Here is an 18440-nt window from a genome sequence, read left to right as displayed (position 1 = left end):
ATCCTCCACTCTGTGTAATTTGGTACTTTGCTCGTTGTTAACACTCAATTGCAGCCACTCGTTTCAAAGCGATGGCTGTCAGGCTCGTCTGTGGCTTTCAGTGGCGCTGCTCTTTAAAAGTCCTAGGAAGAGGTGTGTGTGTGTTTATGCCTACATGTGTTTACTGGCTGCTATTCTCTGGCAGCCTTTGATTGCAAGCGGGGGGATTACGTAGAGCTCATTACGTACAATCCCAACATGAATAATTCCCGCAGATCCCACTCTAATTCTCCCCTATAGACAATTGCTGTAATGAGATTAGGCACCAGAGTTTCACGGCTATCAGGCCTCCTCTTTACCCATCTTTCCCTCCATCCCTATGTCCTTCCCATGTGGCCTCCTCCCTCTCCTCCTGCAGCCATGCCTTAAAGCACCGTTGTACTCTGACCTGCAGCTCCAGAACCTTCTGGTCAGCAGAGAAATGGTTTAGCAGCCGTGCTGTCTAGTAAAGTGGGGCTGCTGATGCATGAGGTGGCTTGTCTGAACCTGATCTGGTGCTTTCAGAAGTTACAAATGGTGGGACTGATTATTCGGAGTTGGAGACGAGGTCAAGTTTACGTTTATAGCGGCGTTTCTTTCGTCATCTCCAACAACAAGAGCAGGCCGAACTCCACATCATTTTGAGTTGAAACGGCAGATAAAAGATGGTTTTAAAAGAGGCCGAGGAGTCTGAGAGCCTCTTGTTTCCAATCTTCTGCTGTAATTACGGTGAACGCTCCCTGACAGCCAACCTCAGCAGCTAAAAGTGCAGCACACACTCTCCCACCTCCATGCCGTAACTGCAGCGTAATGTCGACTAGGCAACCAAACAGCTGAGCGATGAGGGCGGGCTCGCTCTAAGAAGAAGAAGAAGAAGAAAATCACGAGGCGCTTCACAAAAATAAAAAATAAAAAAATGTAAAAATATAAAAAAGCATTTAGAAAATGTTTAAAAATATATTTAAAATGAGCAAAAATAAGCAATTGCGATTTAAAAGAAAAAATGTTAAGAAAGAGAGAGAGTGAATAGGAAAGAGGGAAATCAGTGGATCCTGAGGAAGGTGGAATAGGTGGGGAGAGCAGAACAAGGAGAGAGTGGTGAAGAAGGTCATACAAAAGCCAGCTTGAACAAGTGAGTTTTCAGCTGCTTTTTTGAAGGAGACCACCGAGTCCACTGATCTCAGGCTCAGGGGGAGAGAGTTCCAGAGTCTGGGGGCCACAGCAGCAGTCTCCCCCACCGTCAGTGGCTTCTTCAGACGTTCTGATTGCTGTGGAGCGACGCGTGCTACTTGCAGACGGGATGTCTCGCCTTTGGAGGAAAACCGACTCCTACAGCATCACCGCCATCTTTGACCCCGACGTTTCAGATGTAAACACTTGTACAGCGAGAACATTTAAAGCTGCAATCCAGTGTTTCCAAATTTTAGGATTTATGCATGATTTCTTTAGAGATCTGTAAAAATGAGTCTTACCCTGTACTGCCATATAATGTAGGCAACACGGCAATTAGACTTTAGCTAAACCCGCCCCCTCATCCCGTACAGCTACACACAATTTCAATTGAGCGCCACTCAGTGTTAGACATTAGTCTCAGAGTGTGTGTGAGTGTTTGAGGACATACCTAGACTGATGCAGTCTCATTTCTCATGGATAAGTAAGTCTTTATGTCGTATGAATAAACAACATAATGTGAGAATCACTGTGAGGCATAATGTTCTAGCTCTGGCTTAAAGTGTGATGCATCTTCCTGCCTCTAGATGGTGCTGTCTGAGGATTTCTGCCCTAATTGTAGTAAAGGGGAAAAAAGTCTTGTTGAAGCGGTTGAAGCTAAAGATTCATTTCAGTGGAGAAGCTCAGGCTGCAGGTTTGTATCAGATGGAGGAGTCTGAAGGTAAAGGGTTAGGGTTAATTATCCTTTATGTAGTTTCACCACCGTTACACCTGTAAATGCAAACGTTTCTGTTCTGACAGGAAAAAAAACCATCATTTTCCTTTTCAAGCTCTTTGGGTTTTAATTCTGAACAAGTCGTGACCTTGCCCGACAGAGACAAGTGGAGCATAAAGCACCACTGAACCCCCTCCTTCACACTCGTTCTAAAACCCTTTAACCTTAATCAACCTTTTTAATCAATTACCTTGTCTGATTACGCTCCACGCATGCCTCCCACCTTCCTCCCCACCCATCATTCCTTCTCCGTGTCTCTGCTCGACAATTCCCAGGTGGGCTGTACCCTGCAAAGTCAGAAGGTGCCTGTGACCACACAGCAGCTTCCTTCAGCCCTGGCCTCGCTAATGGGAACAAGTTTGGTCAGCTAATTAGCCTTTAATGCCATGTCGATTTGAATTAAGGAGGAGGTCCTTTTTAGCTGGGAAGGGTGGCTGTAAAACCAAAGTGGTGTGTGTGTGTGTGTGTGTGTGTGTGTTAATCAACCAACCACACATAGATTTTATGTTATTTTTCACGTTGGACCAACAGAAACAAAAGCGACTGGCGGGCAGTGGTAAAACTGATTTAATGAATAATTAGACTTTGGTTTCTACTTGTGCTTTTTTTTTTTATTTATTTGCTGCTTTGGAGATGGAGATGGAACAGTCTCTCCAGAACACGACTTCTATATATGAAGTGTTTTAACTTGAGATACACCAGCAAAAATTTCATCCCTAAAAATTCAACAACAGATTTTCAACGTAAAAATTTCAAAAGCAAAACTTAAAGAACTGATTCGACCTCCTGGTGACCCACGTGTCACTCCGTCGAGTCGACACGTCACTGGTGTCATGTTACCAGGGAAGCCTAATTTGATTGGCTAGGCCAAAAGCCACTTGACTCAATGGGGCGATGATTACTTTGGCTTTGGTCACCAGGAGGTCGTCTCGTTTGTTGTTGAATTTCTGAATTTTGCAGCTGAAATTCTGCAGTTCATGTTCCAAAACCATTTAAATGTTTAAAAAAATAAGATTTGACCTCATCTTAAATATTCCTGTCTTTGCCTGGCTACTGTAGTGTGCATGTAGAGCAAGAATAATAGGATACTTTGCAACTTTTTCATATTTTAAATCATTTTTGTGAGCCAGTGTGTGATATAATGACCCTTTGGTTGATGCCTAGCAAAAGAGTGTCTGCCCTGGGGCTGGGAGGCCGGGGTTCATATCCACGGTCAGGTCACACCAAAGGCTTTAAAATAGGGACCCAATGCCTCGCTGCTCTACACGCAGCAATAAGGGGTTGGATTGGGCGGTTAAACCACCAAAGAGTTCTCTAGCGCGGCCACAGCAGCAGCTCACCGCTTCCCATGGGGATGGGTCCGATGCAGAGATGAATTTCACCAGTGTGTGATGATGATTATGGACTTTACCTCTGACTTTAATCAAATGTCACCCAGCCCCTATTGCCCCCTGTGGCCAGAATATTCCACTTGCAACTCCAGAGTGCCGGGTCGCTCTGTTGAGACTTAAAAAAAAATGGAGCTGACATACCTGGCGCTGCAGTTTGCATCCAACATGTTTCCTGTATGTTTAGATCATGAACACAGCTGATTTGTTTAATTTAATGATCAACCACTCCTGTAGACACTAATGAAGGCTGGGGAGACATTTCAGCAGTCAGATTAAGGCCTAGTCCATACGTAGCCGGGTTTTTAAAAAACGAATATCCGCTCCTCCAAAAACTTGCATCCACACCACCTCATTTAAAAAAAAAACTCTGTCCACACGTACCCGGATAAATACGTTGTTAAGGACATGCCAGACCTGTAGGCGGCAGTACTTCCCCCGTTCTTAACCTCGTCCTTGGTCTGTGGTCTTCCGCAAGGAGCAGCAATTCCGCTTGCAAAAACAAACAAGCAAAAAGCGCTTGGACAATCGATAAAGCGAGCGCAGCTCTGAGGGCGTCCATGCTGTCGGCTAGTGTAAACACAGGTCGCACACGTGATGTCAGCATTTTTTTGTCGCGGAAAGTGACGTTGCGGACCTTAAAACTCCGGTTTTGTCTGTCCACACGCAGACACCCAAAACGGAGAAAACGCAGATCTTCACTTTGGCCAGAGTTTTTAAAAAGACCCGTTTTCGTGTGAAAAAACTCAGTTTTCGTGTGGATGACAGGCCAAAACGTAGAAAAATATCTACGTTTTGGCAGATCCCCGGCTACGTGTGGACAGGGCCTAAGAAGTTAAAAAGATGAACGCACAGCGAGGAGATCAATTTTGCTTTTGGTTCTACAAACGGACACTAGGGGGTGCTAAAAGCAAGCTAAAACTGCCTTTAAAAGCTCTTAATTGAAACATTTTGGTATTTTGGATCACGTTTAACACAAATTCAGATGTGAAACTAGTTTTAATATGATTACTAATAAAATGACTTACTTTAGATCACTGGTTACTGAAAAGTCTTCAGATTACACTATGTTGTTATTATTGCATTACTGGTACTCACCTCTACCTGTGCGAGATTCTGGCTATAAATGTGTTTTGGGTACCAATAAAAAGAGGATGTATACATAATTATATTGTCTTTTTATGCAGTGGGAGCGCTTGTGAGTCCCGTCTGCACATGAAGGAGAGCATTATTAGCCGCTCTGGTGTGACGGTGCTGTCTGACTCCCAGCCATGATGTTTGTTTGCAGCACCGTGACATCTGCTGTGTTCACGGTGGGAGACAACGTGGTCTCGGGGAGTGATGACCGCACAGTCAAGGTGTGGGACCTGAAAAACATGAGGTCGCCGATCACGACCATCCGCACCGACTCCGCTGTGAACAGGTGGGTGAACGTGAAGAGGTGTTTGCATCTGAAGCTTTAAAGCAGAATCTAACTGGGCGTTTAGTTGGAGGCACAACATATGAAGAGATTATTTTACTTTTATGTTGGAATCTGTAAGTTTTAGTTGTGGGGAGAACAATCGCAAAATGCAAATGTCACGTTTTCTTGTAATCGAAGATGTCCTAATTATCCTTTGTGTTGTTTGCACTTTACTCTCGGTTTACTCTGTTTGGTCACAAACCTCGTCTGACATTCCTCAGCTTTCCAAATTAGCATCGTGTGATGACAACGTTGTTCAGAAGTCCACCTTCAGATCTGATGCTAAATGAGTCGGTGGCTCGAACCTGCTGTTTGCTCTCTGATGCTAGCACAGAGGAGGCAGACAGCAGGTGGAAAGGAAGGATGGAACAAAAGCACATGCTTAGGGATTCTGGTCCTCCGTCTCTGTACTCCTCAACATTACACGGCTTCCCTTCAACATGTGACTCACTTTAACTCTCCAGGATAAGCGTCTCTGCCAACCAGAGGATCATCGCTCTGCCACACGACAATCGACAAGTCCGCCTGTTTGACATGAGCGGTGTGAGGCTGGCTCGACTTCCACGTAGCAACCGGATGGTGAGGATAGGCTAAAGCAAACGGTGAGGAATGCTAGCCATTGGCTTCTTTAACACAGGTTTGTGTGTGTGTGTGTAGGGTCACAGGCGGATGGTGTGCTGTACAGCGTGGAACGAAGAGAACCAGACATGCAACCTGTTCACCTGCGGCTTCGACCGCCAGGCCATCGGCTGGAACATCAACATTCCCGCCCTGCTGCAGGAGAAGTGATGCTCTCAGGAGAACCACCAGATTCCCTCCATCCACCTCCGATCTCACCCACTCTGGGATCCGCAGCCTCAGACACACCAGCTTGTTATTCTTGGGAAACCCTTCTAGTAGCGTGTGTTTCACAGCTCTTCAGCTCGACTGAAGGGTGTGGAAAACACCAGGATGCATGAACACTGGTGACGTCACTCCCAGCTTGCTTTCGTCTGAGCTGGGGCTGAAGGCTCCAGTTCCACCCACCAGGAGGCAGGCGTGTGTGTGTGTGTGTGTGTGTGTGTGTGAGGCCTCGGTGATCTCCTGATTTACTTTAGTGTTTCATTAGCATTGTTTGCTTTGTGTCGAGGCTGGGCTGACCTTTTTTTAGTCTGCCATCTTTGTGTAGAAATAAATATACTTGACTTGATGTTTGCAGGCTGCTGTTCACATCACTGTTCCTGCTGGACAGCTGCTTGTGTATGCAGGTCATCAGGTTGTAAAGTTGCCAGAGAACAAGAACTGAATGGTTTGTAGATTATTTGCAAATATGATGATGCCTGAATACGTGACCTGGTCTGCAGGTCGTGGCTAGCTAACAGATCCTGTGTCTTAACCACCTTTTGAAGGTGGGTCGTGACAAACTCAGAGTGGTTCTGTGACACGTTTTCTCCTCTAAAGTCATGCTTCCTGTGGCAGACAGAGACGTATCACATCCAGGCCTGCCACATTAGCTGTGCAGCGAGCTGGCTGCAGGGTCATTCATTTGTCCTGTAGCAGCGTCGCCTCCTGAAAGCTTAACAGACGGAGATTTGTGCTTCTCTTCCCGTTTGGTTCACAGCCAGCCTTCTTCTTTAGGTTCGTTTAAAATTCTGTTACTTGCCTTGTTCCATGTTTACAGAGGAGATGTGTTCATATATATATATATATATCAGTAATGTTGATTACTCTGCCTCTGACAGAGTTGAGTAGGTTAGCACAGCAATACGTTTACAGGGATCTGCGACTTGGTTGTGCTCAATGTAATCAGAATACAGTATTCCCCGAGTGTGTCTGATTTGGGAGGATCAGCTTGTGTGTCCTGGTGTCCGTGACGTGTAGGACATCCTTTGTTGCCAATCGGAGCTCGTGTTGCTGTTGCGTGTGAGCCTGTTGGTGTGTGTGTGCTTCAGTAACAGCTCGTCTGTGTAAAACGCGGTTTCCACACTGCAGCAAACTCTCAGCGTCGCACAAAGTCTCGTACCTTCCTGTGTTTCAGAGGCGCTCGTTGTTTAGGAAAACGGAAGCAATAACCCTGCTCCTCGACGTTCCTGGTGCTCAGAGTCGAGTGAAAACGCAGCAGCTCTCAGCCGCCACTGGAACCCGTCTGGACCTGGAAACGCTGTTCGTTACACGTGTGCAATGTCCCAAAAGAAAGTCATGCTGTAGTTTTTGGTCTTCTAACTTATTTCAGTGCTGTGAAATCCACACAGTTGGTGTGTGTGTTCTTATAACTGGTGTAGAAATGCTGTAGATAGACGTGCACAATGTCCCCATGGACTTCACTGCTGATCCTGCAGATATTTGGATCAGGATGCATTTAAAGTAGCATGAACCCAGAAAAGTCAAGTTTATCAAAAAGCCTTACTGCTGCATTAAAGCCAGTGCGTGACTCTTATCCATGTGAGCATCAGAGCGCCATCCCAAATGCTTGTTAAATAACTAATTGTACTTCACTGCACAGAGCAGATAGGATTCTTTCTTCTATTTCATTCAGGGAACTCAATCTCCTGCCCACTGGTATCGGTGTCATTTTAATCTGCAGGTAGGACGGAGAGTCCAGCGTGAGCTCTGCTCATGAATTCCAACCTGGAGGAAATGTGATTCTGGGTTGATACATTAAATTATTGTGTGCCAGACTCTAGGGATGATGAAAGTGGATCATCTTCGGCTCACTAAAGTGAATTTATATTCACCTCAAACTTCATTATGTGATCTACTTTGCATACTTTATTGTGATGGCTTTGTGACACTTTCCAATAAAATGTGTGTTTTCCTTTTCCAGTCTCCCTTCGCTCTCGTCTTATTCAACACGGATCCCTCTCACGCTCCTCATTCTCTTCTGCGAGCCGTGTATCTTTTTGAAATTTACATTTGATTCATCTGCAAACCCAGAACCTGGAGTATGGATGTCTGGTGTGAAGGAGAATGGATCCGCGTGTTAATGCAGAAACTATAGAAAAGCTTTTATTTGTTAGTTTATATTAAGACTTTATTTAGGCTCCAGCAGATTTTGAACTTGGCCGTTGATAAGAAACGATATATTGTGTAAATAAAGAACATTAAATACAGCACAGTTCAACAACACCGAAATCACCAGTATTATGCAGCATTTCAGTGAAGTTTTCAGCTGACTTGCTCTAGATCTGGTGCCTGACCCTGTTTTTAACTCTCTAAGGGATGGGCTCAAGTCTGCTTGGCAGATATGGTTACAAGGAGGGGTTCATGGTGGACTAAATGACCAAAATCGGCTTTTGACTGCAAAATAAGACCAAATCATCCCCCACCCACCATCGTGCTTATTAGCTTGTCTGATTAAACTGGACGGTCATGTTTCTACATAAGATATGCTTTTAGATATCTCAGAATCAGAATAGGTTTATTGCCATTGTCAGTGAACAAACAATTCACAAACAAGGAACTTGCTTTGGTACTAATGTGCTACATATAACATGAATAATAAGATTAAAAATAGAATAAAACTTTCAGCTATAAAAAAATGGCTGGTAATGGTAACATGGCTGATAATGTGAGGTTGTGTCGAGTACAGAAGACCAGCATGGTTGCGTGTTTATAAGCTATTCACAAGTCCAATGGCAGATGGAAAGAAGCTGTTCTTATGGCGGGAGGTTCTTGTCCGGATGGACCGTAACCCCCTGCCTGAGGGAAGCGGCTCAAAAAGTCTGTGACCCGGGTGAGAAGGGTCAGCTGCTATCCGACCTGCACGCCCCCGAGTCCTGGAGACGTACAGGTCCTGGAGAGATAGAAGGCTGCAGCCAATGACCTCAGCAGAGCGCCCAATGCGCTGCAGTCTATGTTTGTCCCTCACCGTGGCTCCGGCGTACCACACAGCGATGGAGGAGGTGAGGATGGACTCAATGATGGCCGTGTAAAACTGCACCATCATCTGGGCCGGCAGCTTGGCCTTTTTCAACTGCCGCAGAAAGTACATCCTCTGCTGGGCCTTTTTGAGCAGGGAGCAGATGGATAGCTCCCACCTAAGGTCATGTGTGATGGTGGTTCCGAGGAAGCGGAAGGAGTCCACAGTGGTGACGGGGGTGTCCGTCAGGACGAGGGGGAGAGATGGGGCTGTGACTTTCCTGAAGTCCACAATCATCTCCACTGTCTTCTGAGCATTGAGCTCCAGGTTGTTGCTGCTGCACCAGTACACCAGCCGATCCACCTCCCTCCTGTAGGCGGACTCATCACCGTCAGAGATGAGCCAGATGAGGGTGGTGTCGTCCGCAAACTTGATCAGTTTAACAGAGTCATGGCTCGAGGTGCAGCAGTTTGTGTACAGGGAGAAGAGCAGAGGAGAAAGTACACAGCCCTGTGGAGATCCTGTGCTAACAGTCTGAGTGGTGGAAACATTCTTCCCCAGCCACACGCACTGCCTATCTGTAAGATGCATTAGTGGTGGAAAGGTTTCTAAAATAACTTTAGCTTGCTATAATCTTTAAGAGATTGGCGCTCAGCACGGCTGTTTGGATTATCTTTTATCTTCCTTCATTGCAGCTTTTGTCTTCTTACCATTGGCCCCAACACACTGCTGTAGCCAATTGTCTGAATTAACAAAGGTCTTTATTTAAATCTGTCCTTTATTAACCAGTTTCCACCCTACCTAGTTTTGGTTGTTTATAGCAAGCAGGATGTAAAATAAGAATTAGATTATTTCTTAATTCCTAGCAGATATAATCTCCCTCAGACTTTCAAGGTTTACTAGACGGAAAAATTCTCAAACATAATGAAAACCCACTGATGTAGAAAGAGGAACAAACCAGAAGTTGAAGCGGAGAGGACTCAAATGGCCCCCTAGTGGCTGGCTGCGGTGCAGGTTCTAAGTCCCGCCCTCTCCATGACACATAGGAGTTTATAATACCTTAAAAACAGTTTAATCTGCCCATGCTGCATGCTTTTAGTTCAATTCCTATTAATGTTTTCATTAGATGTTAACTTGATTGTGTGTAGGTGAGTGGGCGGGGCTTGAGCCCACATGACAACATGCCATCATGGTTTCATGTTTAAACCATGAACAACAGAGAAGCTTTACTTTTGTGGATGTTTAGGACAAAACAGGCTTTTTGCATCAGTTACCCGTGTCTTAGAGGATGTGGGGACATTTCTCAGGCATGTGAAAGGATGCTAAGAGATGCCAAATAAGGTTTATAAATATTAAGACAAGTTTCAGATGTCAGACGTCTCTGTCCTTGTTCTTTAAATAGGGAGTGTGTGGTTATGACCGGCTGCTGGATCATTTACAGTGTTTATTGTAGAGCATGTAGCTGACTCCATGGCTCTGGGGGGGAGGGGGAAGCCCCTCGCCCTCTTCTTCCTCAGCACCCCTCCAGGCTAATTTGGTTGCTGCTCTGTATGACACCTGCCTGGAGCCTAACGGCGATAACCATTTCCCCGTGGGTTTCCCCCGGGAGACGCAGCAGTTGGGGGAGGCCTCTTTAATGATGTGGATGTTCTCCAGGGCCGGCACATTATCACACCTGACAGGTGATCATGACAAGGTGGAAATGGACTAATACGTGAAAAAAATCTCCTTTATTGCAACAAAACATCTATTCCATTTGGCAATAATTCACAATAAAGAGGCGCGAATATGAAATACAAGATTTAGAGGTTTTATTCACATGTACAGTACAAACATTCACTTTTGTGTTACTGGAGTGCAATTTACAGACCTTAGCAGCAATTCCTCTTCAATTTACATCAGAACTGGACAGTTTCAGATTTCTTTCACATCTTCATCAGCATCTTTTATACATTTGTATTTACAATTCTACAGATTTTAATACAATATTGCCATTTAAACATGCCTTTTATTTGTCATCCCTCAGTGTGGTGGCTAACTTAAGCCGTCATGATAATGATGTTTGTGCCATTTCTGTGATGATGAATGGTTATTAATGTTCTGGCCTTTGAGCTTTTCTAATTCTGGAATTTTATTCATGTACGCGATCATCGCTGTGCACACGATTGGATTAACACATCGTTTAGTTTAATCGGATTAAAAAACAGATGAAACATCTGAAAAATATACAGTTCACCTAGAAATCCAGAACTAGTCGAGATCTTGTTTCGGTTACTGTTACCTTTATTAACTTTACTAAGTGCATTATTAAGCATTAATAAACAAAGTATCTCTTCATTGATGTATATTATTAATTATTAAGTGTTCACTGATGGTAACATGTTATTTTTGAAGAATTGAATTATTTTTCCAAATATGGTGGCATCTCTTGGGTCTGAAGTGGGCGTGGCTTAACCAGACTGGTGCAGGTAGATGAACAGCCTAAAAATCCGAGCTGTGTTTTTTTGTGCTTCAGAACTAAAAAGGTCTTTTTTAAGAAAGTAGTTAAAAATAATAAAAAATAAAAATGAATCTGACTGCTTTGGTTCTAATTTTAGGATGAACATAACCTGGGGGACTGGGACCGTTTCTACATAAATTCCAACAATGACCTAATGGTTATTTAAGTATTCATACTTAACATATATATGCTGTCCCACAAGTCCTTGGGATGTTTATAAAAGTATTTACAATAACACTAAATGTAAAAAACAACAACAAAGTAACAGGAAGATAATGTGATTATGGGCCAATTTGATTTTATTATCTTAAAGGTCCAAATTTGATAATAAAACCGTGTTTAACCAGTTTGTCAGCATGATTGTCTTATTCCTAATATTTGGAGAGGTTTAAATAACCACTAAAGTAACGTAACTTTAGTTTTAAAAAAAATTAAAAAAACAACCCCGTACTGGTCACACACCACACCACCTCAGCCCACACAATGCAAATAAAATCTAACATTTTTATCTTCATAAGGAAACAATAAAGAATGTTGAATCTGTTGGACCTGCTGTTCCTGGAGGACGTTACTAGCAGGCACCACTAGAAGTCACTCTCACTGTTTGGATGTTGCTGCTGACTGACTGAATTATTGAAGGAGGATGCAGAGGTGACAGAACAATACAGTCATGATCATTATCAACATAAAGCTGCAGAACGGAGTCCCACTAACAGGTTGGTGTACCTGGTGGTGCTAATGAAGGTTTAGGAGGGTTAAACATCACATCAGGGGCATGGACTTCCTCTTACAGTACCACCTACAGCATCAGGTCAGAGGTCACCACCGCTTAACAACAGCACAAGGCGATCGGGTCAGTGAGGCGTCGCTCGTTAATGCAACTACTGCTGATGACATCCTTAGCCAAAGGCCACGCAGGTCAAGAGACACGATGAAAGTGGAAGTACACCGCTCTTCTCCTCCTACTCTTCCATTGTCACCTCGTCGTGGTTTTAGGCGAGCGAAAATGGCTGCATTTATGCACCTCACCTCCTCCAGAGATGCATTCACCTGTCGTTGTGTCATGTTCAGCTCTCCCAAGGGAGGCAGGGAGGGAGCTCAGAGAGGAGGGAGATCTGGAGTGAACGGATGAATTGAGAAGGAGGGCAGTAGTAAAAGAGGTGAAGCAGGCTGTCCTTCTCGTTCCTCGCTCCCTGCTTCTGTTTCCATCACCCGTCACCCTGACAGGGCCGGTAATTGGACGTGGACCCTCTTTTTTTCATCATCTTTCATCCCTTTCTCCGTCCATCTCGCTCTCTCCCCGGTGACTTGGCTCCTCAGCGGGAGCCTCGGGGCCCGAAAATAGCTGATGACACGATAGCGGCTGCCTTTCATTCTGCTCAAGGTTACCCCAACCCTTTCCTTGACAGCCAAAGGAGGGGTGGTGGTGGGGGTGTGTGTACTTAGAAGGGTGTTTGTTTAAACCTGTGTGTTTGTGTATTTAAAGAAAGTCAGAAAAAAACAATTCAGCTTTACATGTCTCTTTTTCTTCAGGTCCTCTCAGCCGACCTCTGCTAGCTGGTTTTGTTCTGGTTGGATGAGCGACGGGAACCGAATGAGTCCCAAACACACATGGAGCCAACGGAGATAGGGTAGATGGTACACTTCCAGGTATGAACTCGTAAAATGAGTTATCTTAGCCTAAAAAATAAAGGTCACGCACGCACGCACGCACACACACACACACACACACACACACACACACACACACACACACACACACACACACACACACACACACACACACACACACACACACACACACACACACACACACACAAACACACACACACACAAACACACACACTGAGTCTCTCAGACTGACAGCAGGAACTGCTCCTGCTCTGGAGGCTTCTTCACCCAGGTACCAAGGCCCGTTTCCTGCAGAGATCTGAACCACTGCTGCTTGGCCATCTGGTAAAGGCGCGCCACCATCTTGGCCTCACAGTACATGAGCTGACGGTCCTCCGAGCTGGACAAGTGGACACCCAACTGGAGACAAGAGACAGGAAAGACAGTCTCAGATCAGAAAAATCAAACAGGGACTAAAATTGGGGCATCGGGGCAAATCGGAGGGGTTAAAGAGGAGCGAGCAAAACAAAACGAATGAGCCGGCACAAATGCATTTGGGTGGCTGTGGGAGGGGTTGGTGGGTGGTGGTGGGGGGGGCTTCAACAGCTGTGTAATCTCCCCATTTAAATTTCACAAGCAATTGCACATTCTCTGTGCTTTGTGTGCGTTGGTACTGTCGCGGGGGGAGACGGTGAAGATGGGCACAGAGACAAGAGGGGAGAGGGAGGTGGAGAGAGCAAAAGTTTCTTTTGGAGATTAGTGCGACTGCTCTTGCGTGGCCCTCATATACGGCGCGCAGGGAGCACTTAGGGTGGGGGCCTCCGCGAGCACTTCTCCAAATAATTATGGTTTCATAGTCATTATGCTTAACGGGCGCCATTTGCCGACGCAGGCGGTGTCTGTTACATAAAGTTTCAGAGTGGAAATGAAAATGCGGCTGAAGATTCGAGCTGCCAGTTTTTGATAAGCCACGCACACGGCAGATGTTGCCAAGACGACAAATTTATCTACAACAGAAAGGAAATTCCATATTTCTTCCTCGATGAAGCACTTTGTGACTGATTTGAATACACGTTTGTTCCTGTTAGAAGGTTCCCCTGTAGCTCCTGTGTTTGTGGCTGTGAGCCACTGATGATGATGAAAGGAATATTGGCGTGTAAAAACAGCAGAACTGTTGCTTTTCCACCACAGAAGAAGCTGCGGACCATCATATTATTTACATGGGAATTGATTATTTATTTCCTGCTCCATCTTTCTGGATTTAAAGGTCGATCCACATTTCTACCCTCACCTGGTTACGAGCTTTGGGTAGTGTGACCAAAAAAATGAGATCATGATGGTAAATGGCCTGTATTTGATATAGCACCTTCTAGAGTCCTGGAACCCCCCAAGGCGCTTTACAACACAATCAGTCATTCACCCATTCACACACACATTCACACACTGGTGGGGATGAGCTACGATGTAGCCACAGCTGCCCTGGGGCACACTGACAGAGGCGAGGCTGCCAAGCACTGGCGCCACCAGTCCCTCCAACCACCACCAGCAGGCAATGTGGGTTAAGTGTCTTGCCCAAGGACACAACGACAGCAACAGACTGAGCGGGACTCGAACCTGCAACCTTCCGATTATGGGGTGAGCACTTAACTCCTGTGCCACCGTCGCCTACAAGCGGCCTGTAATGGAATGTTTACTCTGTGCCTTATAAACTCCGTTTCTGGGATCTTTTTAACATCTTGGGAACTGGCTAGATGCTCTTTGTGATAAGACAAGAAACAATCTGTTTTGTTCTGTTCTGATGTCTCTGTAACATCCCAGGAACCCCTACCAAGAACAATGCAGAGCAACACCAACAAGTGGTCTGGGGCTGATTAGACCCGACACCCAATGTCCGAAAGAACAAAGAAGCTTCTCTGTGTCTTTGTTAAACCCTGGGGGGGGGGGGGACATGTCCTCCCCACTTTTTCCAAAGTCAAGTTTTGACCCCTGCACACTTTTTACCATCTAAAAACAATATTACGCTATATTAAATGGACACTGGTTGAGCTCTAGGACCAAGTGGAAAACAACAGTTTTTGTTGAAGCCTGTTTCCCATTAGAACATACTGTAAAGAACCCCCCCCCCTTCTAAAGTGAAAACTACGTCCATGCTTCAAATACATTGCTTCTTAAGACACAGAGCTCTGGCTTTTGAAATCTTTATTACTCTCACCATTTGTTAAACAGAATTTCCACAACACAGCCGAAATACGTTTTCTCTGCTGGGTGTCTGGGCTCTCCCCTAGAAATAGGGTAACAAGCTCAGTCATCCGGGTGGGGCTCGGAGTAGACCTGCTGCTCCTCCACATCGAGAGGAGCCAGTCATGGTGGCTCAGGCATCTGGTTAAAATCCCTGGTGAAGTTTCCCAGTCTCTTGTGGTCCCTCCTCCTCCGGTGTTCCAGTCTTCCGTGTCTCTGCCTCCTGTGGTCCAGGCTCCTGTGTCTAATCCTCCTGTCTCTAGTGTCTAAGCATCCAGGGGTCCCGTTCCTGTGTCCCAGGTCTCCTAGGGCCCGCTGTCTCCTGGTTCCTTACTGCAGGCCTCCAAAGCCTGTCGTCTCCTCTACCACAGATTCCAGCCCCCCAGGCCTTTTGGGGCTTCTTTGTAGCTTTGTTTTAGACTTGGACTAAACTAGATGTTTTTTTTTTGTGTGTTTCTGTGGTACCCTCCCACACCCCTTTGGGTTGTTCTTGAATGTTGCCCCCACACTCGCCTTTATGAGTGTTTCTCATGTTGGGCATCCGTTCTGCCCATCTGCCAATCTTGGCGTGACCTTTGACCCAGCTCTCACCCTGGATTCTCATGTCAGTTCTCTTGTTTGCTCTTCCTTCTTCCATCTCAGGAACATTGCTAAGCTGAGTCCCATTCTGTCTCGCTCTGAACTTGAGACAATTATCCACACCTTCATCTCCTCACGCTTAGACTACTGTAACTCTCTTTTCACGTGTCTGAGCAGAACCTCCCTGAACCGTCTACAGGTGGTTCAGAATGCCTGTGCTCGGCTTCTGACCAAGTCCTCCAAACACACCCACATCACCCCGCTTCTCCTCCAGCTTCACTGGCTGCCAGTCAACTTCAGGGTTCATTTCAAGATCCTGGTTCTGGTCTATAGGGCCTTACATGGACAAGCACCATCTTACATTGGTGATCTTCTTAGTCCCTACACCCCCAGCAGGTCCCTGAGGTCCAGTGATCAAAGCCTACTGGTTGTGCAGCGCACCAGGCTAAAGACCAAAGGTGACAGATCATTTGCTGCTGTGGCCCAGGGGCGGCGTTAGGCCCGGCTACTTGGGCTCAAGCCCCGAATGTTTTATGAAAAGCCCCGGATCTAAATCGTGGAAGTAACATGCAGTACCAAAGTCCAACAGAGTGGGAGCAGCTGGCAGTAGTTTGTATACAGCCTGCCTGAGCCTCTACCACTGTAGAAGAAGCCCTTCAGCAGCTGGCTTCTTCTACAGTCTGCCTGAAACGCATGAGTGAAGATGGACATAAGGACATTTTTTAGACCAAAAGCACGGCGACAGAACCCCAGCTTTGATGAGACTGGTGTTGACTCAGGTTTGTGAGTCTTCTTTGAAAATATTTGTTGTGCTGATGGTTTGCCTAAAGTTAGCTTATCAGGTAAAGTTGCTGGAGAAAGAAAGGGAATATTTACTATCATCTCACACTAAACACTAACTGGAACAATACTCTGCCCTGAAAATGCTTAATATTTAGCTTCACATTAAAAATTATGTGGTACAAGACATATATATGTGATGCTGACTAGTGCGTGTCACGTGTGTGTGCGTGCGCGCATGAGTGTGTGCATGTGCACGCGCGCGCGCGTGTGTGTGTTAAGCCCCGGATCTTCTTCAGTCCTAAATCCGCCCCTGCTGTGGCCCCCAGACTCAGGAACTCTCTCCCCCTGAGCCTGAGATCAGTGGACTCAGTGGTCTCCTTTAAAAAAACAGCGGAAGACTCACTTGTTCAAGCTGGCTTTTGTATGACCTTCTTCACCACTCTCTCTTTATTCTGCTCTCCCCACCTATTCCACCTTCCTCAGGATCCACTGATTTCCCTCTTTCCTGTTCACTCTCTCTCTTTCTTAACTTTTTTTAATCACAATTGTCTATTTTTTGCTCATTTTAAATATATTTTTTATCATTTTCAAAATTCTTTTTTATATTTTTACATTTTTTGTTTTTGTGAAGCGCCTTGTGATTTTTATCTTGAGAGGCGCTATAGAAAGGATGTTTTCTTCTTCTTCTTCTTCTTCTTCTTTAGCTCAGTTAAGGTGCTGCAGCATTTCAGTCAGGCTGAGCTCTGGACCACTTCAGAACCATGACTGTTTCAATGTCGGGCCTTCTGCTGTAGACCTCCTGCTGTGTTTGAATCAAGGTTCTGTTCTATGAGCCAGTCTGGTCCAAAATCCAGCTCTCAGACAGGTGGACTCACATCTGACTCTAGAAGACTTTGGTCTACAGAGGAATTCATGGTGGACTAAGAGACTGTAAGGAACCCAAACCATCAGCCCTCCACCACTGTGCTGACAAAAAAAAAAAACTCCTCTGTTTTATCTAATGTGTGCTTCTTTCAGATGCAGATTTGCAAACTGACTTTCAAACTTTAACCTTTGACCTGCTAACGGATGCCTCTGGAATCTTGGATGGAGCTCCTGCTTCTTTTAGAATTTCCCTGACCTCTGACCTTGTGGTGAACTTCATGAGACGTGCTCTCTTGGTAATACGGGCAGCTGTTATTAATGTAAACGCAGATGGATGGGCAGCAGCAGGTCTCTCCTCCTTGTGTTAACACACACCTGTATGCTCCAGACCTGCAGACCTTTTTATGTGATTCCCTGTTTAATGAGAGGTCTCAGAGATCTCTTGTAAAAAGGAAGAGAACAGTGAAGTTAATAATCATATTCTTTTGGTTTGTCTGTGCTCTTGTGCACACAAGCTAGTGCTGCTTCTAAAATTGTTGGAGAGGTTTCATGCATCCATCGCTGGCAGAAGTCCTAAGCAGGAAGTTAAGAGACTGATAATAATACAGTTCATTGTTCTAGTGTGATGAAAACAGCATGGAGGAACGTTTGGATCCCCTGGAGAAGTCAGCCCTCACCTTTCGGTAGAGTCGATTCCAGCGGGTGTACAGGGCATGCTTGCAAAGACGAGATGGCGTCCCTGAATCCCGCCGCTGTCCCGTTGTGGTGTTGACCACCTCCATCTGTGTGTCGCCAAGCGTCCAGTTGATGCTAACGCACGTGGCCTTCCCTTGCTGCTGGTACTCAGAGTTGCTCAGTCCTGTTGGGACAAAATACTCTTCAGTGGAGGGGTGACTTCTATAGCACTCAAACTGTTGCCCTACAGGTGATTTATACAATCTTTACCTTGGAACATACTTTCATACGAGTAGCTGTAATGCACTTGTAAGTGAATTTTTGCAACAGAGCGCTTTACCTCCCAAACCTCCACTAAGTTGTTCCATTTAACCTTTCTGCACCCTTGTCTCACTCTCCCCGAGGCTAATGGCAGGTGTAAAGTTTTGCAGTGCTGCAAAAAAAAACAAGTGGACCTGTGCCGGGAACTGCGTGGCTGTTAATGTGAAGCTTTGATACACCCCCAGAGAGAGAGAGAGAGAGAGAGAGAGAGAGAGAGA

General features: G+C 45.5%; 2 protein-coding genes across 4 annotated transcripts in view; one reads left to right on the top strand and one right to left on the bottom strand.

The window, feature by feature from the left end:
• Positions 1-7611, top strand: part of LOC107382662 (WD repeat-containing protein 37) — a 17117-nt gene extending 9506 nt beyond the window's left edge. For 2 of the 3 annotated variants that reach the window (XM_015954902.3, XM_015954901.3), the window contains 3 exons: positions 4640-4774; positions 5278-5392; positions 5471-7611. In XM_015954902.3, the coding sequence (XP_015810388.1) occupies positions 4640-4774; positions 5278-5392; positions 5471-5602 (382 nt within the window). In that variant the 3' untranslated portion in view covers positions 5603-7611. The other variant, XM_054751333.2, reaches the window with a different exon arrangement.
• A 2827-nt stretch (positions 7612-10438) lies between these two features.
• The window catches only part of adarb2 (adenosine deaminase RNA specific B2 (inactive)), a 290068-nt gene continuing 282066 nt past the window's right edge, over positions 10439-18440 (bottom strand). The window contains exons 9-10 of the mRNA XM_015954895.3: positions 17904-18085; positions 10439-13182 (exon numbers count right to left, since the gene is read on the bottom strand). Of these exons, the coding sequence (XP_015810381.3) occupies positions 13006-13182; positions 17904-18085 (359 nt within the window). The 3' untranslated portion in view covers positions 10439-13005. The remainder of the gene's footprint in view (positions 13183-17903; positions 18086-18440) is intronic.

Source organism: Nothobranchius furzeri, chromosome 7 (assembly GCF_043380555.1).
Source record: "Nothobranchius furzeri strain GRZ-AD chromosome 7, NfurGRZ-RIMD1, whole genome shotgun sequence".
Classification (NCBI taxonomy): Eukaryota; Metazoa; Chordata; class Actinopteri; order Cyprinodontiformes; family Nothobranchiidae; genus Nothobranchius; species Nothobranchius furzeri.
Note: the sequence above shows the minus strand (reverse complement) of the source record. Positions and strands in the feature narration are given on the sequence as shown.